Source organism: Pocillopora damicornis, chromosome 5, assembly GCF_964200805.1.
Source record: "Pocillopora damicornis chromosome 5, jaPocDami1.2, whole genome shotgun sequence".
Lineage (NCBI taxonomy): Eukaryota > Metazoa > Cnidaria > Anthozoa > Scleractinia > Pocilloporidae > Pocillopora > Pocillopora damicornis.
In genome coordinates, this window is record NC_142674.1 from 7,062,616 (window position 1) to 7,087,940 (window position 25,325).

Here is a 25,325-nt window from a genome sequence, read left to right on the forward strand (position 1 = left end):
CGAAAAAATATCAAACTCTTTCCCTTTCCGGTGAGATGTGTAAAGGACACCTCGTGGAAGGTAGCGACCGATGAAATAACCTATTTGCTTAAATCTCAACTACAATTTCCCGGGATAAATTTCCTCAGAGTCCCGGTCGATAATATTTTATATTTTGATAATGTAAACCGAAAGCTCAGTTTTGAATAAGCTTTTGTCAGACCGTCTTACTCGACAGACCTTTATCCGATAAAGTTGATAGACTTTTCTTATGTAGGAGATATTGCGAAATGTTTCTTTGCTTTTTGTTTTCATTAATTTTTGCAAAATCAACCTCCAAGTCACTTCAAGTCAACAACAAGTATCCAATTCAAAAGGTACCGGAATTTATTAGGTGTCTCCTTACATATATAAAATAAGCTTCTGATTATTATCAATGTAATTTACACCTTACAGACCTGCTCTCCTGAACTTTCTGCTAATATAACAATAAACAGCATATTTACTGGAACCAAATAAAAGCTTATGTAAGAGTGGAAGATGGCGGAACCCCACTAACTCGAACTTCAGTTAACTCGAAACATTTTTTGTTTCCCTCAGGAGTCAGGCAGCGGGTTCTACTGTATTTCCAAATTGTAACACTGGTCGGCTAACTCGGTTTAATATTGAGACAAGGATGGTTCCCCCCTCACACTCCTCCCATATAAGGAATGTCCCAAGAACTATAAGCATTATGTGCGATACCCTAACGAACTGATTTTTAGCTGTAGTTTTGAAGTTTATCTAATGTTTTTTTCAGTTGCCTCACCTTTTCTAAGCGATTATAGTATTAATACAGAAAAACTCAAGCAGATAAATATCATCTCCTTTAACATTATAGTAAACGAACATCATAGTAAATTAGGAGAGTCCCTCGAAGTTAGCGCTGTTTTCGGAAAGCAGCAATTTTGTCTCTGTTATAATTTTGATACCATTTGACACGTGTAGGGAAACGGTAACAAAAGTCTTACTGTTAAAAAAAACGGCTATGAACAACCACGATATCGATTATAATTTCTAACGAGAGGCGATCAAGTCAAACTTACTCAGTTTAGGCATTTTCATCATCCACCAAAAGTAACATCATTAAGAATTTTCATCGAGAATTTTACTTTGCGTAGCCTTTCGGTGAATAAATATGGTGTTTCAGCCTAAATCGTCTTCCTTGATAATCCTAACGTAATTTTTTAGTTATTTAAACCTTACTATCTACTGTAAAAATTCCTTGTTTAGTTGTTGTAGTTTTGTCTTTGTTGTTGTTGCTGTTTTCGCTGTTAATGAAATATAATGTAAACTAAGTCGTGATTGTGCTCTCGAGACGAACAATCAACTCGTCAAAATTCGGTCTTGCAATAGGATTTGAATTCCAACAATCTCTCATGGCCTGGTACCTAAATCAAAAAAAATGGTTATATAAAGCTGCATTTAGTCGAGAGCTCATAATTTTTTAATTTGGTACTTTGGAAATTTCGTTGTCATTCCATAACCATTACGAAATCAATAACTATATCATACCCTGAAGGGATGAGATAAAAATTTCATCATTTGTGTGCTTTGGCTGAATTTGTTAAATATGGACAGCATACTAGGAAAACTGAAGGCTTAGTTCAATCTTATTCAAGCACTGCCCAGATCGTTTTCTAAATAGCTTATTACCTCTTCTCATTTTCTCTACCACAACTGGTACAATTAAAGAGTACAGACAACGCAGCCGCGTTATCGTGTCACGCGATGCGTTTATCAGCTCTCAAACATGAATGACTTGGAAATTTTGATGCCGACTTTATGGTTGAAAACAAATCAACAGTGGTTTAGCGAAGTCTGTACTTTTATCGACAGTGATATTCGTCAGCGAAATGCTGTGGACCACTCTGATGATGAATATCGTTGTCGATAACAGTACAAACCACTCTAAACCACAGTCGATCTGTCCAAAAAAAAAGAGTGGAACGAGGTTTTTTAAATATTTTTTCTTTTTAAGTACTCGGTGTAGTATACGTTTAAATAGTCAACGAGAAGAGAAAATTATGGCAAGCCTTTAGAAGCAAGAATAATGTGAGAATATCTTACATTTCGTCTGAACATCCGTTAGGCTTTTCCATTCTGTATCCCTTCTTTAGCTTCTCTAACAGTTCCGCGGCGCTAGGGCCAGCATAAGGTTTCAACCCTAAAAGCAGGGAATATGATTTAGTTACATTAGCCGTCTTAGATATCGTTTTTAAGACACGTAACGCCAAGATTTCTACTCTAACTAATACACAGAATCTAACTCCCTAATTCTCGAAGCTTCACCCTTTCAAAATTGAATATGAACATCAATCTGCCCGTCATCAACTTAGGTTCATACACAAAAGAATGTCACGCAGCAGACTTCTTTTCCTCTTGCAAAACAGATATGCATTTAACGCGAACTTCTGACTGAAAGCAGTTTTGAAAATTTTGAACGTTGTGTATTCTTTTTAGAAAATGCATCGCAATGTTGAATGACAAATGAAACTGCAACTGACTCGCTTAAATGCAGTTTAGACTCAACAGAAATAGGGTATTTTTCTGCATCCGATGCATTACTAGATGGAAACAAATCTCACCTCCTTATTCTATTTCCCAAAGCAGTACTCCGTAAGCCCACCTGCGTTTGAACAAAAACAAATTGAAGATTAAAAAAGTCCAGAAAGTAAGAATTAATCTTTTGCTCATTATAAATAGATTTAAGAAAAATTAGTATTTGGAATTATCTTAGATAGATACATTTAAAGTTTTAAATATCTTAGTTCTTTCTAAATTCACGGTGTCCCTCCCTCTCGCTAAATACATAAAGGGTGCTGGTGAACTGTCAAGGAAATTTACAAAATTTCAGTGGCTTACATTGGTAGATGAGTATTTCAGGATTTTAGCCTCATACCCTGGCCATTTAAAATGACTTACACATCAGATTCCATCGTGAAAGTGTATGTCTCCAAGGACTCGACAGCCATCCATTTAACCGGAAGTTTACCCTGAAAGAAGCAAATAAAAGAATCACGTACATGAGTTTGAAATTCTTCGTCGGAATGACTGCGTTTAGCTTGGCCTTGGGTTACCAGATGATTTCATCCAATTGTACGGTATAAGAAATTTTTGGGAAGAGGAGATATCGCAGTCATAAGGGTGCTCTTGGATCTAGCGTCATATAATGGTTGAGTTTTACGTTAGTTCTCGTCCTCTCGACAAAAAGAGCCAACTCGTTGAATTCCTACTGCTAAATTCCCATTCTTTCCATTAAAAGAGACTTTTTGAATACCAAACTTTCATAATGTAGAGCACAAGAACATGAAGATCAGCTGTACGGAGGGAGTACGAATCAGATCTGAGAAGTACAGAAATTATTCTATTTGTAAGTCTATATACTTTTAGTACTTTTAACGAGTAATTTACCTCAGTTTCTTTCTTGTACATCAGCTGTTCGTACACATCACGTACCATACCATAATCGGAAACTTTAGCAACGTAGTCCTTCCCCAGTAAAACATTACTTGCTGCGAGATCTCGGTGGATACACTGATACAAACAAAATTTCAAGTCATGTTTGATTGTTGTAGGTGTTTGTTAAAGTCACTTGAAAAATATCAAATGTCTCAGCAGTTTGTCTCATCAAAATTTACCCTTCGTTTGAACGGTATCATAAGGGAATTCTGTCCAAAGAATCAGAACTAAGAACGACGAGTCATCTCACATCATTGCGTAACTCTACGGAGAAACTTCCCCAAACAAAAACCAAAACATTTCAAGTTGAAAATAGGGTGAGAAGAGAAAATATCAATGATGTCTGTCGATGAAATCCCCAACTGTCAGAGGTTAAATTACAAAAAAGAAAATTGAAAGAGTAGAAAGTGCAGAGGATTGATGAGGTATGGTAGGAGGAAAAGTGGGTACCCCTAGAATGTTACTGCTACTACTTTGAACTCACCCTACAGCGTGCTAAATGTGCCATTCCTTGCGCTACATCGACGGCTATCGATGTCTTCATATTTTCTGTTAAGCCGCTTCTGGTGTTATTTCCATCTTGTTGTCGGGACTGTTTTAAGAAATCTAACAGGCAGCCGTTTTCTGCTAGCTCTATTATAACAAGTAGGTGGTCTAGAGATAGAGAAATGAATGGAATGAAACCAATGGACTTATCTAAAATAGTTTCAAACGTTAAGGGCGCCAAGTTACAACATTTTTAATATTTCGGTTATAACATGGAAAATTATGTTCATTAAAAGGAAATACAACAAATGTTAAGTTGGTTAGACGAAAAACATGAAAATGGAAGAAAGGAACGAGGATAGCAAAGAATGAAGAAGATTGACTCTGACTGCAAATGACGAGCTTGGGAAATTAGGTCGTTCTTTTGGATGTGTAATATTACTCTTGATGTAAAATGAAAACACAGAATGTTAGTTTGGTGGAAAAGAATCACAATAAAATGGGAAGCCTGAATTAGGAAGAAGCGAGGATGGTCAAAGATGGAAAAGATTTAAAAGGATTCCAAACAAGCATAAAAAAAATCAGGCTTAAAATTTCAAGTTGCACTAAATGTGAATCAGCTTCTTTAATCCCCACAAACTACCAGAGGTGATTGACGTGTAACTTCTTCTCACGATATTGATACATTATCCACCAAATATGTGAAGAGCTTGAGAGTCAAAGCACCACTTAATCATAACTAATTGAGTGGTAAATGTGTGGTAACTAGCAGGGAGAATTGCGCTTTAATTTTTTGGAGTAAAAGGGTTAATTTAGGGTCCTGAATGATAGTTCAAGTGTTTTACTGACCATCTTGGGTGCATGCTCCGATCAAATTCACAAGGTTCGGATGGTGTCCTATGTTGGCCATGATTTCCAACTCATTGTACAAGTCTTTCCTTTCCACCTTTGTGGCAGATACTGTTTCATAAAACAAGGGTGAAATTTGGTGACATTTAAAACAAGTTGACATATGTAACTTATATGAAGCTCACAAGAGTTTTTCGTTATTCATGGAAATATAAAGAAATTCAACATAAAAGTTCCCATAATCACTTGGCTGACTGACTTACTGACCGACTGGCTGGCTAGCTGGCTGACTGACTGTTGACTAGTTGATTGGTTGACTAGTTCGCTGACTGACTGATTAACAAACTGGCTGACTGACGGACTGATTAACTGACTGCCTGTCTGACTGATTGACTGACTAACTCCTCAAAACTGACAAGTTTATTGACTAACACGCTATGCGTGAGCCTTGCATACGAGACTTACGTTTTAAGGTTTTTACTGCGCAAGGAATGATATTCCCGTTCTCTTGTTGCAGCTCTCCTTTAAAAACGATGCCGAATGCTCCCGAATCTAGTTCATCCAACAGTTTGATATTCGCGTACGGAAACTCTTTCCAGTTCATCTCACCCGGCTTGTAAGCAGTGTTTGTAAACGGCCATGTTAACGCTTTAACGTTCTCCGCATGGTAAACTGCTACTTCGCCCTGAAAGACAAAATATGCGTGGACAGTGATTTCACATCAAGGATGGTGTGATTTTAGTTAAATGGCAAGGATAGGTCGACAGAACCTTTCGTAATGTGCGATAAATTTCTGATGGAGAAATGTTCAATTGAGTGTCCAAGGTAATCCTGGATTGCTTTGATTTTGACTTGCTCCGCTGCGTGACTGGTCCAGAAAACTCGCACCACTCTCTTGAACGGGCCTAAAGCAACTTGCTTGTCTTTTACGTAGAGTTCTCATCCTCGGGATATTTTCCTTTGTCGTGATAGGCTGCAGCGATTAGTTTGATTTGATTTTTCGACTCTTAATGGAATGCTCTCTTTGCATGTAACTGTAGAACCGTATCTGGTTTATGTTTATATAGGATTAACACAAGAAGTGAATCCGCCGTAAGGGTACCTTTTGAGCCTCGTTTTGGGATGGGAGAGTTTGAAACCGAGCCTCTCTTTGCTCTCTTCTTTCCTGCGCTCTCTTGAGTCTGTGAATAATAATGCCGATGAGTATGCCAAGAATCAAGAGGACACCTAACACGGCCAAGAAAATAATTCACCAAGCAAAAGCTGTAATAAAAAATGTGTGATATCAGAATTAAAGCCACACATGACATTGTCGACCTTTTTCAAAGGCTGTATATCAGTATTAAAGGATGGCCATAGGTGAGACGTAAGGCGTAAGATTGCGGGTACAATTCTTTATGCTGTAAAATGCAAGTAGCAACACAGTTTTGTTAAAACTTGTTAAAGCTTGTTAAAACCTGACTTTAATTCAAACTATCCCTCACTACTTTCGGAGCAAGGTAATTTATCGAAATTTTAAAATAGGAAGACTTAATTTCCAACATAAGTTTGCCAAAGTGTTTTGATGCTTAAAAATTGCGAAGGTACAGTAGTAATACATAAACCTAAAGATATAAAATAATCAGTGATCAAGTTTCCAGCAAAAATATGAACGAGACGTCACGTGTAAAGGTTAACAAAACACTGATGAAAAAACTTCTATTTACGAAAAACCTGTTGTCAATTTTAGAAATTACTGTGAATAGTAAAAAATGGCTTACGTGCGGGTTCGGTTTCATGGCCGGTTTCCTCGTTGAAATTGGGTCCATACGGGTTAACAGCACCGACCCGTATCATGTAAATAGTCTCAGATTCGAGAGACTTAATCCTGTAAGAGTAGTCTTTAGTTTTAGTGGTAGCTGTTTGAGTATGCTCGCTGTAGGTCTCTTTACAATATGCTCTGTATTGCACCGAGTATGAGCGAACGTCGAAAGTTTCAGCATTTTCCGACGGTTTCCATCGAACACTCAGCTCATCTGATTTCATATCGAAGATCTCCACACTATTAGGTTCTGGAGGTTCGGCTGAATGTGAAAAATGGAGAGAAAACCATCATAAATGTGAGTGGACAATCAAAAAGATTATCTGAGGGCTAAACGATGAAACAAGGTGCAAGTGTTAAAGTTACAGAGACATCTAAAAAATTACTCTAATAATGGCGAGTGTTTTTTTTATATTGCTGCTTATTTGTTTCTTCATATCCTTTCCAATCACATAATGCAAGAAAAGCCTCCTTATGTAACGTTTCTATTGACATTAATCCTTTCTTACCCGGGTGATTGAATCTTACGAAACAAGAGGTCCATTGACCATCAGTTTGCACATTCTCCACAATGTTTTTTTTTATAAATATCCCATTTTCCCAACAGGAGTATTTGTTCAACAGTCAAAAGCTCTCATAGTTGCCAATCAATGATACCTTAAGGAGAAATTAGAAACCCGAAGTGTTACTACTTATCCTGGATTGGACACCACTCCATGGCAGGTAACTCTTCTGTTTTAGTAGCAGTGGCAGTTTGTTATCACCCATTCATACATATTCATGCTTCTGGGTGGAAAGAGGTACTGTAAGAGACTGGAGTCTCAGGAAATATCGAATCCCGCCCGAAATTTAAATAAAAACTTGTAAAGAACCAGTTTCACTACGACGAACTTACTCTTTGGAATACCCTTGGACACTTTTAGCAGCTTTACAAAACCATCTTCGGCTTCTTTAATCGTTGTTTGAACGACGAAGGCCTTTTTATCCGCAATGGTTGTTTCGTTTTTGGGATCGGTTGTCACAATTTGGATAATAATGTTGAAATCTACTACCACACTTCCTTTCCTAATATATCAAGGGACAAAAGTCGTTTGAGCAAATAGTCATACTGTAGCTACAATGATTACTAACCCGCTAATTAATAAAAAAAATTGGAAAACAGGAGAGTAAGAAAAAGAAAGAGGGAATCTATTTCTTTATTCTATTACCGAGCACGAAACTTAACATCTTTTCTATTCTGGTTACTCAGTTGTAGAGAATCGGAGTATAAAATCGTTGGTCTAAGGATTCATTACTATAAAGAGACTCAGGGGGGTTTTTTAGCTTCATGAGTTATATTCCTCAATAATCATGGAATTGTTTGTTATTTTTCTTTGATAAGCAAAAGCGACTCTTTGGATAAATTTATGTGCAATGGGGACCATTGATATATGTTGTTTATTCACGTTTAGATCAATACGGCACATGAAATAGGAGATATGCTATTAGATACTATTAAGACTGATTCACGCGAAAAAGAGATATTTTGAGTTTTGAACGGTGCAGTTAAGAATTAGGAATACGCTGTGGCACTCACGTCATTTTCAAAACCTCTGTTCTTATGTATCCTGGAGTATCTCTGTAAACGAAGTCCATCTGAAAAATGGCAAGAGGTGTTACTTTTTTTTCATTTAATATTACCCTTTAAACCCTTGCATTAAAAGCATTGAACCTATTGACGAGGTGAGAGATGGGGAGAAAGACGGTTGGTAAGTCATTCGGTGGAATAATTGGTACGAACAGACAGTGAGGAGAAAGGTAAGAATCCAGAGAAAGAGGAGGGAAGGAGGAAGGACTGAAGAGAGTGAGAGGGTGGGAGAAATGGTAGAGTGTCGGAAGGGGAAACGAAGGAGGGCGAAGAAAGGCGAAAGGAGGAGAAAAAAAGAAGGAAGGGCGGAAGGGCATACATGGGAGACAGAGAGGGAAGAAGGAGAGAGATTGTAAGGTGAGAGGGGAATGAGAGGAGAAGGAGGAAATTACTGGAGGAAGGAAGAGAGAACAGAGGAAGGAGGAAAAGGAGAGAGGAAGGATTAGAGAGGAAAGCAAAATGCGAGTAGCTTTGGAGAAAACAAAAGGGAATGGGGAGAGAGGGAATGGAGAGATGAAAGGAGGAAAACAAATCATACCTCATTGGTAAAGTTTTTCTCGATTAACTTGTATTGTAGCGATGACTTATTCTCCAGCTCTTTAGTATTGCTGTAATTTTCAACCTTCAGGGCCATTTCCACCTTGACTTCAATTGTAATAAGAAAAAACACACCCTCATCTCTACAACGGACATCATAAATTACTTCTTCCTTCCTAGTATAGTGTAGCCTCTTTGAGTTTTTGTCAGCAACAACCGAGCTAACACTTTGAAGTCAATTTCAATCCATTTCAATCTTCTCCATCCTCAGCCAACCTTGTTTCTTTTCGGTTTGTTGTTGCCTCTTTTGTGTTTTTCTATTTTACCGTGCTAATATTTGTAGTCATTGTCATTCCATTCTAATATATCTTCTCCAACATTCTAACTCTGTGGTTTATCAGTGCCTCTTTTGTGTTTTTCTATCGTACCGTGCTAATATTTTGTAGTCATTTTCATTCCATTTTAATATATCTTCTCCAACCTTTCATCTCTATGGCTTATCAGTGCCTCTTTTGTGTTTCTTCATCGTACCGTGCTAATATTTTGTAGTCATTTTCATTTCATTTTAATATATCTTCCCCAACCTTTTAACTCTATGGCTTATCAGTACCTTTTTTGTTTCTTCATCGTACCCAACTAATATTTCAAAGTAATTTAAAATCCATTTTTATCTTCCTCATCCTTAGCCTTGCTTGTTCCTTCCTGTTTATATATACCTTTTTTGTGGATTTGTGAGCTACCGTTTTAGCTATTGTTATCTTCAAGTTGAGGAAAGTTTTGCTCGTGGCAAACATCTCTCCAAGAGCTTCCTGCGGCGAGCTTACGTCAAGTCTTATTTCGCTGGTATTTATGAATCACGCGACGGACTTTGACGAAAAAGAGGGACTGCTTCTATGTATTAGGAAGTTAAAATTTATTTGAGACATGTAACAATAAACGACGCTTCTGGTTCCCTTTGAATATAAAGAAAAGTTAGTTTAGGTTGAAAGGCTTATTACCAACTACCTACCAATAACATGTATCGTGATGGTGAGAGAGCTTTTGCCCACTTTACAGGTGTAGACACCAGAATCTGCAATGGCCGTGTCAATGATTTCAAGCAGTCTTCCTCCTCTTTTAACCTTCAACAAATGCAGCGACAACGTTAAGCTTATTTTTCACAAATTCATGTTTAAAAGTCCTTAAAGGCCATTTATTAGAAAAGCTATTCTGGGCCAGCTGCTTAACCTAAACAAGACTAATGGTGTATGATTAGATATTTTGAATTAAGATCTTTTTCAGCACGACTTCTATTACAGGGTCACATCCACAATCCTTAGCACAACTTGGCTCTTATTGGCACTCAGTTTCCTGGCACTTATGAGCTCGATTGAATCTACAGTCCCTCAGAGTACGGGGGTCCCTTGGAAGAGGTTTCTGTACGGAGAAATTCCACTGTCGTTGGAATAATTGATCGTTTTGTATAGTGCCATTGGTTTTTTTGTGTAAATGACCCTTGTAATAGAATTTGAACTGAAACCTTAAAGGAAAATTACTATAAAGAAACTAGGAATTCCAGAAACGCAGAGAAACGCATGCAAGAAGCTGGGTGCGTTAAATGAAAAGGGATTAGAGATGTTCTTCTCGATATTGGAAGCAATTGAAGTACGGTTCAGCTCGATATTCGAAATGGGAAACGGACACATTCTTAACAGGTAAAAATACAACCAGATGGGTAGTATGAAAAAATGTTCAGCTTGCAGCGTGCAACCATCGAATTATGGATGCACGTGGGAGGTTGCTAAGCACGAAAGAAGCGTTAAAAGCGAGGTGCGACTCTACTTTCTTGAGAGCTTACTAAACCTCCCAAGTACATCCAAAACTCGATGGTTACTCGCTGAATACTGATCATTTCTTTAAAAGTTTGATACTTTGAAACTTCTTTCGTTTAATGCGAAAAATAAAAAATGTATATATCAGATATACATTTATAGAAAATAAGGAGAGAAGAGTCATCTGTCTTTTCCTGACGTTCCCAGGTACGACTTCCATCGTCACGTATGGTGCAGTTCAGATACACTGACTGTCCCTCGGTTACATTGATAATAGAGATGGAGCTATTCGCAATAATTACTACAACAACAAAATATTGAACCAAAGTTAGCAAATATATCTTAAACTCACCACGGCATTATTCGCCACAGATTAGTTCACTTTTAACTTGGATGGGTCAGAATTTTTTTTTACTTTATTATATTTTGGATACTAACTTGAAGGATGAAATTATTTTTGGGTGACAAAGATTTAATTTGCGTGGCAGCAACAAGAAGAATCGGAATTCGCATGGAAATTCACAACTTTTTAGCAGCAGAAAAATGAAATTCAAAGAAGTTAAGCATGAGTTACTAGACAGCGAAAGTTTCTTTATCTTAAAAGTTTAACACTTGAACTCAATTTTTAGCTTTATGGTTTGACGGCCATCAAGCAATTTGCAAATATGTCTTGGAAGCGCTTATTCTTTCAAGATCTGTCGAATAACATTTAGGCACACACAGTGCATGTCGATTGTGACAAGGAAAAGAGAAAAAACATGGCTTGAAAGCGTTTCGTCTTCCAAACGTCTTTTCCCTGCTTTACTTGTCTATGTATTGCAGAATAGGTTTCACTTGAGAGTGAGTCTTTCAAGTTTGTCAGGCGGGGTCTGACATAATTTATAGTCTTGAAAGTTGTTCTTTCAAGAGCGAATTGAGACACACAAGCTTCAAAGAGTGTTTTCACAGATACAATGCGTATTCAACTAGTCAATAATCCTCCGTCTAAGCTCACTTACTACTATCACTTACCGAAAACTCGCCTGGCTTGTCAGCGGAAATTTTATGGGTGCCTCTACGCAATCAAAGTTTAGCAATGAGGTGAAGAGATTAGAAAATCAAAATTAAAACTAGGAATGTACTTATCTGACTCAAGCCATTTCCGTAATCCAGCTTTTCATGTTCTAGAGGAGAGAAAAAACTGCAGGTTAGGTAGAGGAAACAACTGCAATAAGCTCACTCATTTCGTTCCCGGGCCGCGAAACGCCGGGTTTTAATTTTCTATGGTTTCAAACAGATCTAGACCTAGCTTGTTGCTAGCATTCCAAAAACTTGCGTGACGTCATAGACATACCAGAAGTTACGTTTCACAATGCAGTAACACTTCGTAGAGAGACCAGCTCGTACTTTTCCCTTGTCACGAGGCTTAGGTAAAGTCCAAAACAGTGATGAGTTTCATAAAGAAGTATTATCACATGAAACAACTGCTTGATAGCTTTCATCTGGACTTAAGGTTTCCTTCTTAGGAGTAAAAGTTAGCCACGATGATAAACTGTATTACTACGAAAGCACTTGTGAGTTCACACACGTGAGATTTTAAGCACAAAGGTAAGAACTTCCTTTTACGATAAAAAATAGAAGCTAAATGGCACCATTTGAAAAGAGTGCACTGTAATTACTAGTAAGTAGATATGATCAACCGAAAACTACAACTAGAGAGCTTTTAGATGGAGTCTCATAAAACCAAACCAAAGCAATACAACAGCCAATCTATCACTCTACCTCGAGGTCAATACACGATACAAGGCTTGGAGGCGCAAGCACGGACCATGTAATAGGGACCTTAAACAGCCAAGAGGGCAACGCCGTGGATGACATCGATTAAAATAGGGATTGGATATTTTTGTTAGAATCTCATTGAAAAGGGGGTAGTTAGCGTGGAATTGCTCTTGTGCATGAAGGGATGGATATTGTTGACGTGGGTCGCGAGCAAAAAATCTTGCTCCGTGAAAACAAAAATGCAATTCGTGCTACAAAAAATATCACCTCGGAAACCAAACCAAACGACAGTTACTGCCGAGGAAAACCAAACCGCAAGCATCGCGAAAGAAAACCAAACAGGCTAAGTGATATTGTTTCGCATCTACGTAAACATGACAACTATCGTCAAAGTGTTTTCAAAACCATCGTCACCTTCTAAAGAGCCAAAAACAAACAAAAGCATTTTTCAAAGTGAGCCAGAAGTTCTTCCCTGTTTTGAAATGAACTACAAATTCTTGGGGAGGCACAAAAAGCCTCTTTCGCTCGCGACACGCGGCCCAGAAAATAGCAAGCAAAAGTTAAACCTAACAAGACGAAGAAGCGACAACGGAAGAAGTGCTAGGGTTGAATGTCATCCGACTAAAGAAGAAATAAATACCTTTAAACCATTAGTGCTTTCGCTTGGACACTTCATTTCTTTCAGTTTTGCCACCAAAGAGGTAAAAGGTGTAACGTACTTTCCTTCTCGAGCAAAGGATTTGGAAATTTGAAAAAAGATGTAAGAGATAAAAGGCTTGTACATTCAGTGAAATATCACTATTATCCTCAAGATAATGTGAAGCTTGTTTAAAAAGTTTGAAAAGAACAGAGAAGACGATTATCCCTCATTCTTTTTGGGGCCTGCGATCCATTACGTCACGAAGACTTTATTTATGACTTTAAATTATGATTTCTCCCACATATTTCAACCGACGCTATTCAAACTGCTTTTGACGCAAAGCTCCTTCTGTGCTTTATCAAGTGAATTGGATCTCAAAGGCCATAAATAGCAGAGACATTTCATTCATTTTTGCAAAACCAACCCTAAATCACTCCAAGTCAACAACAAGTATTCAATTCAAAAGGTACCAGAATTTATTAGGTGTTACCTTACATATATGAAATAAGCTTCTTATTATTGTCAATGTAATTTACACCTCACAGATCTGCTGTCGTGAACTTTCTGCTAATATAGCAATCAACAGCATATTTACTGGAACCAAATAAAAGCTTATGCAAGAGTAAAGATGGCGGAACCCCACTGACTCGAACTTCAGTTAACTCGAAACATTTTTTGTTTCCATAAGAAGTTAGCGAGTTCCACTGTATTTCCAAATTGTATCACTGCTCGGCTAACTCGGTTTAATATTCCTCCCACCCCTCCCTTACAAGAAATATCCCAAGAACAATAAGCATTATGTGCGATGCCCTAACGAACTGATTTTCAGTTGTAATTTGAAGTTTATCTATTGCTTTTTTTCAGTTACTTCACCTTTTCTAAGCGATTATAGTATTAATAAAGAAAAATCAAAGCAGTTAAATATCATTTCCTTTAACATTATAGTAAACGAACATCATAGTAAATTAGGAGAGTCCCTCTAAGTTCGCGCTGTCTTCGCAAAGCAGCAATTTTGTCTCTGTTACAATTTTGATACCATTTGACACGTGTAGGGAAACGGTAACAAAAGTCTTACTATTAAAAAAAAAAGGGCTATGAACAACCACGATGTCGATTCTAATTTCTAACGAGAGGCGATCAAGTTAAACTTACTCAGTTTAGGTATTTTCATCATCTACCAAAGGTAACACCATTAAGAATTTCCATCGAGAATTTTACTTTGCATAGCCTCTCGGTGAACAAATATGGTGTTTCAGCCTAAATCGTCTTCCTTGATAGTCCTAACGTAATTTTTTAATTATTTAAACCTTACTATTTCCTGTAAAAATTCCCTGTTTAGTTGTTGTAGTTTTTTCTTTGTTGTTGTTGCTGTTGTCGCTGATAATGAAATATAATGTAAACTAAGTCGTGATTGTGCTCTCAAGACGAACAATAAGCTCGTCAAAATTTGGTCTTGCGCTAGGACTTGAATTCCAACAATCTCTCATGGTCTGGTACCTAAAACAAAAAAAAAAGATTGCATAAAGCTGCGATTAGTCATAATTTTTAATTTTGGTACTTTGGAAATTTCGTGGTTATTCCATAAACATTACGAAATCAATAACTATATCAGGGCCTGAAGGAATGAGATAAAAATTTCCACCATTTGTGTGCTTTGCCTAAATTTCTTAAATATGGACAGCACACTAAGAAAACTGAAGGCTTAGTTCAATCTTATTCAAGCACTGCACAGATCTTTTCCCAAATAGCTTATTACCTCTACTTATTTTCTTTACCACAAATGGCAGTAATAGTCAGCAGGAGCACAGACAGAGCAGCCGCATCATCGTGTTCCGCAATGCCTCTATCAGCTCTCAAACATGAATAACTTGGAAATTTTGATGTCGATGTTGTGATAAAAAACAAATCGACAGTGGTTTAGCGAGGTCTGTACTTTAATCGACAGTGATACTCGTCAGCGAAATGTTATGGACCACTCTGCTGACGAATATCGTTGTCGATAACAGTAAAAACCACTCTAAACTACTGCCGATTTGTCAAACCGAGTGGAACGAGGTTTGTATATATATATTTTTTGAGTACTCAGTGTAGCATACGTTTAAATAGCCAACAAGAAGTGAAAATTATGGCAAGCCTTTAAAAGCAAGAATAATGTGAGAATATCTTACATTTCGTCTGAGCATCCGTTAGGCTTTTCCATTCTGTATCCGTTCTTTAGGTTTTCTATCAGCTCCGCAGTACTAAGGCCAGCATAAGGTTTCAACCCTAAAAGCAGGGAATATTATTTAGTTACGTTAACCGTCTTAAATATCGTTTTTAACACACGTGACGCTAAGATTTCTACTCAGACTAATACACAGAATCTAACCAGCTTCACCCTTTCAAAATTGACCATCAATCCACCCGTTGTCAACTTTGGTTCGTACACAAAAAAAATGTCACGTAGCAAACTTCTTTTCCTTTTGCAACACAGATATGCATTCAACGCGAACTTCTGATTGCAAGCAATTTTGAAAATGTTTTTGACAGAAAAGTAGAGATGGTAAGTTTTGAGCTCGGTGAAGAATTAAGAAAGACGTTTTTTCGTCTTGTCACGAGCGTGGGACAAAGAAAAAATTCTGAGTCCCCATGAGGAATCGAACCTCAGACCTTCGGATTTGCGCTCCGATGCTCTACCACTGAGCCACAAAGACTCTTCGGTGAGCGGGGTCTATTACGAAGGTAAAAAAAAAAAAAATCTTTCTTAATTCTTCACCGAGCTCAAAACTTACCATCTCTACTTTTCTGTCAAAAACATTACGCTATCGACATTGCTGATCCTAGCAGTATGCAGGACGCGTGTCATTAGAACCGGAGAGTCTCTGTGGCTCAGTGGTAGAGCATCGGAGCGCAAATCCGAAGGTCTGAGGTTCGATTCCTCATGGGGACTCAGAATTTTTTCTTTGTCCCACGCTCGTGACAAGACGAAAAAACATCTTTTTTAATTTTGAAAATTTTGAACGTTGTGTATCCTTTTTTAGAAAATACAACACAATGTTGAATGGCAAATGAAACTGCAACTGACTCGCTCAGACTCAGTTTAAACTCAAGAGAAATAGGGTATTTTTCTGCGTCCGATGCAGTAATAGATGAAAACAAATCCTACCTCCTGATTCTATTTCCCAAAGCAGTACTCCATAAGCCCACCTGCGTTTGAACAAAAAAATTAAAGATTTAAAAAAAGTCCAGAAAATAAGAATGAATCTTTTGCTCATTATAAATAGATTTAAGAAAAATTAGTATTTAGAATTAGCGAGATATTTTATTCTGTTTTAAATATCTCAGTTCGTTCTAAATTCACGGCGTCCCTCCCTCTCGCTAAATGTATGAAGAGTGTTTCTGAACTGTCAAGGAAATTTACGAAATTTCAACGGCTCACATTGGTTGATGAGCATTTAAGTCAGGATTTTAGCCTCATACCCTACACGTGACTTACACGTCAGATTCCATCGTGAAAGTGTATGTCTCCAAGGACTCGACAGCCATCCATTTAACCGGAAGTTTACCCTGAAAGAAGCAGATAAAAGAATCACCTACAGAATGACTACGTGTAGCTTGGCCTTGAGTTGCCAGATGATTTTATCCAATTGCACGATATAAGAAATTTTTGGAGAGAGGAGATAGCGCAGTCATGAGGGTGCTCTTGGACCTAACGTCATATAATGGTTGAGTCACGTTAGTTCTCGTCATCTCTCCGTAGGTTTTTCTCCGGGTCATCCAGTTCCCCCCCCCCCCCCCCCTCTTTCACAAAAACCAACTTTCCAAATTCCAATTGAACCTGCAAAAAGTTGACAAAAAGAGCCACCTCGTAGAATCCCTACTGCTAAATTCCTATTCTTTCCATTAAAAGAGACTTTTTGAACACCAAACTGTGTCTTTATACTCTTAGCTCTTTTAGCAAGTAATTTACCTGAGTTTCTTTCTTGTACATCAGCTGTTCATAAACATCACGTGCCATACCATAATCGGAAACCTTAGCAACGTAGTCCTTCCCCAGTAAAACATTCCTTGCTGCGAGATCTCGGTGGATACACTGATAAGAACAAAATTTCAAGTCATGTTTGATTGTTGTAGGTGTTTGTTAAAGTCACTGGACAAACATCGAATTTCTCAGCAGAATCAAAACTAATGACGAGTCATTTTACATTATTGCGTGACTTTATAGAAAAATTTCCCCAAACAAAAAGCAAAACATTTTCAAGTTGAAAATGAGGTGAGAAAAGAAAATATCAATGATATTTGTAGATGAAATCCCCAACTGTCAGAGGTTAAATTCCAAAAAAATAATCGGTAGAGTAGAAAGTGCAGAGGATTGATGAGGTATGGTAGGAGGAAAAGTGGGTGCACCTAGGATGTTACTGCTACTACTTTGAACTCACCCTATAGCGTGCTAAATGTGCCATTCCTCGCGCTACATCGACGGCTATCGATGTTTTCATATGTTCTGTTAAGCCGCTTGTAGTGTTATTTCCATCCTGTTGTCGGGACTGTTTTAAGAAATCTAACAGGCAGCCGTTTTCTGCTAACTCTATTATAACGAGTAGGAGGTCTGGAGATAGAGAAATGAATGGAATGAGACCAATGGACTTGTCTAATTTAGTTTCAAACGTTAAGGGCGCCAAGTTGCAAAATTTTCAGTATTTCGGTTATGACATGGAAAATAATGTTCCTTATAAGGAAATACAGCAAATGTTAGGTTGGTTAGATGAAAAACATGAAAATGGAAGAAAGGAACGAGGATAGCAAAGATGGATGTGTAATATTACTCTTGACGTAAAAACACAGAATATTAGTTTGGAAGGGAAGACTGAATGAGGAAGAAGCGAGGATGGTCAAAGATGAAAGAGATTTAAAAGGGTTGCTAAAAAAAATTTCAAGTTGCACTAAATGTGCATCAGCTTCTTTAATCCCCACCAACTACCAGAGGTGATTGACGTGTAACTTCTTTTCAGGATACTGATACATTATCCATCAAATATGTGAAGAGCTTGAGAGTCAAAGCAGCACTTAATCATAACTAATTGAGTGGTAAATGTGTGGTAACTAGCAGGGAGAATTGCACTTTAATTTTTTAGAGCAAAAGGGTCAATGCAGGGTTCTGAATGATAGTTCAAGTGTTTTACTGACCATCTTGTGTGCATGCTCCAATCAAATTCACAAGGTTCGGATGGTGTCCTACGTTGGCCATGATTTCCAACTCATTGTACAAGTCTTTCCTTTCCACCTTTGTGGCAGATGCTGTTTCATAGAACAAGAGTGAAATTTGGTGACATTGAAAACAAGTTTATATATGTAACTTATGTGAAGCTCGCAAGACCTTTTGGTTATTCATAGAAATACAAAGAACATAAAAGTTCCCATAAAAGTATCACTTGGCTATGTGAAAATCGCAATTTGTGACCGTTACCGGAAAGAGACTGTGATGCAATTTGTGATGTCACCGGAAAGAGACTGCCAGCGAGTCAGCGGGTCAACTGGCTGAATGACTGACTAACTGGCTGGTTGGCTGGCTGACTGGCAAACTGGCTAGCTGACTGACTGGCTGCCTGGCTGCCTGGCTGGCTAGCTGACTGGCAGACTAGCTGACTGGCTGACTGGCTGACTGACTGAATGGCTGGCTGGTAGGCTTTCTAGCTGGCTGTCTGGCTGAATAATTGACAGACTGTCTTAATTACTAGTTGATTGGCTGACTAGCTCGCTGACTGACTGATTAACAAACTGGCTGACTGACGAACTGACTAACTGACTGCCTGTCTGACTGATTGACCGACTAACTCATCAAAACTGACAAGCTGATTGACTAACACGCTACGCGTGAACCTTGCATACGAGACTTACGTTTTAAGGTTTTTACTGCGCAAGGAATGATAATCCCGTTCTCTTGTTGCAGCTCTCCTTTAAAAACGATGCCGAATGCTCCCGAACCTAGTTCATCCAACAGTTTGATATTCTCGTGCGGAAACTCTTCCCAGTTCATCTCACCCGGCTTGTAAGCAGTGTTTTTAAACGAGTATGTCAATCCTTTAACATTCTCCCCATGGTAAGCTGCTACTTCGCCCTGAAAGTCAAAATATGCGTGGACAGTGATTTCATATCAAGGATGGTGTGATTTTAGTTAAATGGCAGGGATAGGTCGACAGAACCTTTCGTAATGTGCGGTAAATTTCTTATAGAGATATGATCAATGGAGTGTCCAAAGTAATCTGAGATTTCTTTGATTTTGCCTTGCTCCGCTGAGTGACTGGTCCAGAAAACTCGCAGCTGGTCCAGAAAACTCGAAGCACTCTCTTGAACGAGCTTAAAGCAGCTCGCTTGTTTTAACGTTGAGTTCTCATCCTCGTGAAATTTTCCTTTGTCATGATAGGTTGCTGTGATTACTTTGGTTTTGATTTTTCGATTTTTGATGGAATGCTCTCATTGCATGCAACTATAGAACGGTATCCGGTTTATTTTATATAGGATTAACGCAATAAGTTTATCTGTTGTAATGGTACCTTATGAGACCCGGTTTGGTTTTCAAGAGCTCGAAACCGAGCCTCTGTTTGCTCTCTTCTGTCCCGCGCTCTCCTGCGTCTGTAGATAATAATGCCGATGAGTATGCCAAGAATCAAGAGGACACCTAACACGGCCAAGACAATAATCCACCAGGCAAAAGCTGTAATAAAAAAGAATGTGTGATATCAGAATTAAAGCCACACATGACATTTTCGACCTTTTAAAGAAATGGCCATAGGTAAGACGTAAGGCGTAAGATTGCGGGAACGATTTCCTTTGCTGTAAAGTGTATGTAGCAATGCAGTGTTACAATCGCTTGTTAAAAGCTGACTTTAATTCAAACTATCCCTCCCTACTTTCGGAACATGGTGATTCATCGAAATTTTAAAATAGGAAGACTAAATTTCCAGCATGAGTTTGCCAGAGTGTTCTGATGCTTAAAAATTGCGAAGGTACGACAGTAATACATAGACATAAAGATAAAAAATTATCTGTGATCAAGTTTCCAGCAAAAATATGAGCGAGGCGTCACGTGTTTAGGTTAAAAAATTACTAATGAAAAATCTTTAATTTCACAAAAAACCTGTAGACAACTTTGTCAATTTTTAGAAATTACTTCAATAATTAAAAACGGCTTACGTGCGGGTTCAGTCTCGTGGCCAGTTTCCTCGTTGAAATTGGATCCATAAGTGTTAACTGCACCGACCCGTATCATGTAAACAGTCTCAGATTCGAGAGACTTAATCCTGTAAGAGTAGTCTGCATTTTCATTGTTAGCTGTTTGATTATGCTCGCTGTAGGTCTTTTCACCATATGCTCTGTATTGCACCGAGTAAGTGCGTACGTCGAAAGTTTCAGCATCTTCCGACGGTTTCCATCGAACACTCAGCTCATCTGATTTGATATCAAAGATCTCCACACCATTAGGCTCTGGAGGTTCGGCTTAAAATAAAGAAGAGAGAGGAAAAGATAAAAAATTTCGAAAAGATGTGAACAATCAAAGAGATTATCTGAGGGCTAAACGATAAAACAAGGTGCAAGTATTAAAGTTACAGAGACATCTGGAAATTACTCAAACAATGGCAAGTGTTTTTTTATAATTACTGCTTGAAAGTTTTTGCCTCTGAGTCCGTCAGTGGCATTACTCGCTCATTTTCCACGTTATTTTGCTTTCTTCATATCCTTTCCAATCACATGATGCAAGGAAAGCTTCCATATGTAACTTTTCTATTGACAGTAATCCTTTCTTACCCGGGTGATTAAATCACGAAACAAGTGGTCCATTGACCATCAGTTTGCACATTCTCAACACTGTTTTTTTTACAAATATCTCATTTTCCCACCAGGAGTATTTGTTCAACAATCAAAAGCTCTCTTAGTTGACAATCAACGATACTTTTGGGAGAAATTAGATTCCAGGAGTGTTGCTATTTCTACTGGATTGGACACCACGCCATGGCAGGTAATTCATCTGCAATTTTGTCACGTTTCAGTAGCAGTGGCAGTTTGTTATCACCCATTCATACATATCCACACTTCTGGGTGGAAAAAGGCATTGTAAGAGACTGGAGCCCTAGGAAATATCGAATCCTGCTCAAAATTATTTAAAAAACTTGTAAAGAACCAGTTTCACTACGACAAACTTACTCTTTGGAATGACTTTTGACACTTTTAGCCGCTTTACAAACCCATTTTCAGCTTCTTTAATTGTTTTTTGGACGATTAAGACCTTTTTATCGTTGATGGTTGTTTCGTCTTTGGGATCGGTTGTTACAATTTCGAAAACAATGTTGAAATCCACTACCACACTCCCTTTCCTAAAAAATCAAAGGACAAAAATCGTTTTAGAAAATAGTCATACTGTAGCTACAATGATTTATGACGTGATAATTTATAGAAAAATGAAAACAGAGAAATTAAGAATAAGTTAGAGGGAAACAATTCTTTATTCTATAACCAAGCATGAAACTTTACATCTTTTCTACTCTGGTTACTCAGTTGTAGAGAATCGGAGCGTAAAATCCGTTGGTCTGAAGTTTGATTATTATAAAGGGTTTATTTAGCTCCCTCCAATAACGACTCACGTTTCTCAATAATCATGGAATTGTTTGTTATTCATCTTTGATAAGCGAAAGCGATAAATTTATCCTCCGTGCAGATCATTGATATATGTTGTTAATCCACGCTTAGATCAATACAGCATATGAAATAGGAGATATGTTTGGCTATGACATATTACTAAAACTGATTCACTCGAAAATGGAATATTTTGAATTTTCAACTGTGGAGTTAGGAATTAGGAATACGCTCTGGCACTCACGTCATTTTCAGAACATCGGTTCTTATGTATCCTGGAGTATCTCTGTAAACGAGGTCCATCTGAAACATGACAAGAGGTGTTATTGTTGTTGTTTTTTTTTTCATTTACTAGTACTCTTTAACGCTTTCAATTCAAAGATATTGAACCTATTAGCAAGGAGACAGAGAGGGAGAAAGGCGGTTTGTAAGTCATTCGGTGGAATAAGTGGTAGAAACAGACAGTGGAAAGGAAGGTAAGAATCCAGGGAGAGAGGAGGGTAGGAGGAAGGACTGAAGAGAGGAAGAGGGTGGGAGAAATGGTAGAGTGTTGGGAGGAGAAGCGAAGGAGGGAGAAGACTGGGAGGGAAGGAGGAAAGAGGGAGGAAGGGCGGGAGGGGATACATGGGAGAGAGAGAGAGAGAGAGAGAGAGAGAGAGAGAGAGAGAGAGAGAGAGAGAGAGAGAGAGAGAGAGAGAGAAAGAATGTAAGGTGGGAGGGGAATGGGGGAGGAAGGAAGGAATTACTGGAGGGAAGAAGAGAGAACAGAGGAAGGAGGAAAAGGAGGGAGGAAGGATTGGAGAGGAAAGCAAAAAGCGAGGAGCCTAGGAGAAAACAAAAGAGAATGGGGAGAGAGGGAATGGAGAGATGAAAGGAGGAAAGCAAATCATACCTCCTTAGTAAAGTTTTTCTCGATTGCCTTGTATTGTGGCGATGACTTATTCTCCAGCTCTTTAGTGTAGTTGTAATTTTCAACCTTCAGGGCCATTTCCACCTTGACCTCAACTGTAAAAAAAACACCCGCTAAATTACTTCTTCCTTCCTAGTATAGTATACCTTCTCTGAGTTTTTGTCAACAACCGAACCAACACTTTGTAGCCAATTACAATTTATTTTAATCCTCTCCATCCTTACCCTTGCTTGTTCCTTCCTGTTTATTTATTCCCTCTTTTGCGGATTTGTCAACTACCGATTTAACTATTGTTATCTTCAAGTTGAGGGAAGTTTTACTCGCGGCAAACATGTCTCCAATAGCCTCCCGCGGCGAGCTAACGTCAAGTTTTATTTCACTGGTATTTATCAATCACGTGACCGACTTTGCCGAAAAGGAGGGACTGCTCGTAGTCTGTGTATTAGGAAGTTATAAATTTATTTTGAGACATGTAACAATAAACGACACTTGTGGTTCCCTTTGAATCTAAAGCGAAGTGATCATCTACCTACCTAAAACCTGTAATGTAATGGTGTGAGAGCTTCTACCTGTTTTACAGGTATAGTTACCAGAATCAGCAATGGCCGTGTCAATAATTTCAAGCAGTCGTCCTCCACCTTTCACCTTCAACAAAAATAGCGACAGCGTTAGGGTTTTTTTTTTAAATTGTGGTTAAAAATCCTTAATAGCCCTTTGTTAGCAAAGCTATTTTGGCCAGCTACTTAACCTAAACAAGATTGATGATGTGTGATTAGATATTTTAAATTAATGTTAAATTGATAAATTCAGCTTCTTAGCACTTATGAGCTCGATTTAATCAACAGTATGATCCCTCCTCACCAGACAGGTTCTGGTTTATGAAAGGTGTTCTCTGAGTTAGGTTTCCCCTAAATGAGGACAATTGAAAGACCACTTTTCCTTGTCGGGGCCAAAGTTTGTGTCCTTAGTAACGAGGTGACTCTTAAATGAGAAACACAGGCACATATTGTAGGAGTTTTATTCCTAGGTGGGACCGAAGTTTGTCTTCTTGGAGTATGGGGATCCCTTGGAAGAGGTTTCCATACAGAAAAATTCCGCTGTCGTTGGAATAATTGATCGTTCTGTATAGTGCCATTGGTTTATTTTGTTTAAATGACCCTTGTAATAGTACTTGAACTGAAACCTTAGAGAAAAATTTCCATCAAAAAAGAAATGATGAATTCTAGAAACGTAGAGAAACGCATGCAACAAGTCAGATGTGTTTGGTGAAAAGGGATAAGAGATGTTGTTCTCGATATTGGAAGTAATCGAGATACAGCTCAGCTCGATGTTCGAAATGGGAAAGGGACACATTCTCTGCAGTGCCAAGGTGATATCTTTTATAATTGAAATGGTAGACCTGCTGCACTCTATCAACAACTGCAGGTGCAAGGAGGAAATACGGTGGGATGGATGGGTGAAAACTGTTGAGAGACCGTAGGAAGGTGAGGTAAAAATATGACCTGATGGGTAGTATTAAAAAATGTTTAGCTTGCAGCGTGCAACCGTCGAATTATGGATGCACGCGGGAGGTTGCTAGGTACGAAAGAAGCGTAAGAAGCGTAAGAAGCGTGGTGCGACTTTAGCCCCTTGAGTGCTTAGCAAACCTCCCAAGTGCATCCAAAACTCAATGGTTGTTCGCTGCATGCTGATAATTTCTTGAAAACTTTGATACTTACAAACATCCATCGCTTAGTGTGGAAAATAAAAGAAAGCGTTAGTTATATATTTATAGAAAATAAGGAGAGAAGAGGTACCTTTCTTCTCGCATTTTCTAACTCGGTTCCATCCTGACGTTCCCAAGAATAACTTTCATCGCCACTAAGGGTGCAGTTCAGAGACACTGACTCTCCCTCAGTTACATTCACAGCAAAGGTGGAGCTTGTAACAGGTACTACAACAACAAAACATTGAACCAAAGTTGGCAAATATATCTTAAACGCACCTCAGCGTTATTTCTCATAGATTAGTTCATTTTTAACTTTGATGACTCGGAATTTTTTTTTTACTTTATTATATTTTTGATACTAACTTGACGGACGAAATTATTTCGGAAAGACACCAATTTAATTTGCCTAGAAGTAACAAGAAAAAAAACGGAATTTCCAATTTTTTCACTAGAATCGGATTTCGCACGGAAATTCAAAACTTTTCAATAGCAGAAAAATGAAATTCAAAGAAGTCGAGCATCAGTTACTAGACAGCGAAAGTTTCCCTATCTTAAAATTTTAACACTTGAACGCAATTTTTGCCTTTATGGTTTGACGGCCATCGAGCAATCTGCAAACATGTCTTGAAAGCGCTTGTTCTTTCAAGATCTTTTGAATATCATTTAGGCACACACGGTGCATGTTGATTGTGACAAGGAAAAGAGACAACACATGGCTTGAAAGCGTTTCGTCTTCCAAACGTCTTTTCCCTGCTTTACTTGTCTATGTATTGCAGAATAGGTTTCACTTGAAAGTGAGTCTTTCAAGTTTGTCAGGCGGGGTCTGACATAATTTTTAGTCTTGAAAGTTGTTCTTTCAAGAGCGAATTGAAACACACAAGCTTCAAAGAGTGTTTTCACAGATACAATGCGTATTCAACGAGTCAATAACTTATTGTCTGGTGACGCGCGCAAGCTCACTTACAACTATCACTTACCGCAAACTTACCTGGCTTGTCAGCGGAAATCTTATTGCTGCTTCTACGCAATCAAAGTTTAGCAATGAGGTGAAGAGATCGGAAAATCACAGTAAAAACTAGGAATGTACTTATCTGATTCAAGCAATTGC

At 38.2% G+C, this 25,325-nt stretch overlaps 1 protein-coding gene, 1 long non-coding RNA gene, 2 other non-coding genes and 1 pseudogene across 5 annotated transcripts; 1 reads left to right on the plus strand and 4 right to left on the minus strand.

The window, feature by feature from the left end:
* Nucleotides 1-1,260: 1,260 nt before the first annotated feature.
* LOC149044914 (angiopoietin-1 receptor-like) lies at nucleotides 1,261-8,911 on the minus strand (annotated as a pseudogene). Its single transcript, XR_016187022.1, has 12 exons — nucleotides 8,782-8,911; nucleotides 8,193-8,251; nucleotides 7,512-7,681; nucleotides 5,918-6,060; nucleotides 5,281-5,500; nucleotides 4,816-4,926; nucleotides 3,965-4,134; nucleotides 3,433-3,555; nucleotides 2,944-3,014; nucleotides 2,607-2,647; nucleotides 2,089-2,185; nucleotides 1,261-1,409 (listed from the first exon to the last, which is right to left on the minus strand). The product of XR_016187022.1 is annotated as an angiopoietin-1 receptor-like (transcript).
* On the minus strand, nucleotides 5,938-6,872 carry LOC113673607 (uncharacterized). Its single transcript, XR_016186731.1, has 2 exons — nucleotides 6,576-6,872; nucleotides 5,938-6,078 (listed from the first exon to the last, which is right to left on the minus strand). It is a non-coding gene; the product is annotated as an uncharacterized LOC113673607 (long non-coding RNA).
* Nucleotides 8,912-13,442: 4,531 nt separating the features above from the next.
* LOC149044915 (angiopoietin-1 receptor-like) lies at nucleotides 13,443-25,302 on the minus strand. The gene is made up of 15 exons (XM_089206849.1): nucleotides 24,306-25,302; nucleotides 23,043-23,154; nucleotides 22,492-22,604; nucleotides 21,844-21,902; nucleotides 21,171-21,340; nucleotides 20,163-20,465; nucleotides 19,523-19,683; nucleotides 18,867-19,086; nucleotides 18,156-18,266; nucleotides 17,408-17,577; nucleotides 16,939-17,061; nucleotides 16,465-16,535; nucleotides 16,135-16,175; nucleotides 15,158-15,254; nucleotides 13,443-14,486 (listed from the first exon to the last, which is right to left on the minus strand). Exons 3-15 carry the CDS (start codon nucleotides 22,585-22,587, stop codon nucleotides 14,390-14,392), a joined length of 1,719 nt encoding a protein of 572 aa, XP_089062975.1. The 5' UTR covers nucleotides 22,588-22,604; nucleotides 23,043-23,154; nucleotides 24,306-25,302; the 3' UTR covers nucleotides 13,443-14,389.
* Nucleotides 15,611-15,682, minus strand: Trnac-gca (transfer RNA cysteine (anticodon GCA)). The gene has a single exon. It is a non-coding gene; the product is annotated as a tRNA-Cys (tRNA).
* On the plus strand, nucleotides 15,847-15,918 carry Trnac-gca (transfer RNA cysteine (anticodon GCA)). The gene has a single exon. It is a non-coding gene; the product is annotated as a tRNA-Cys (tRNA).
* Nucleotides 25,303-25,325: the final 23 nt, after the last annotated feature.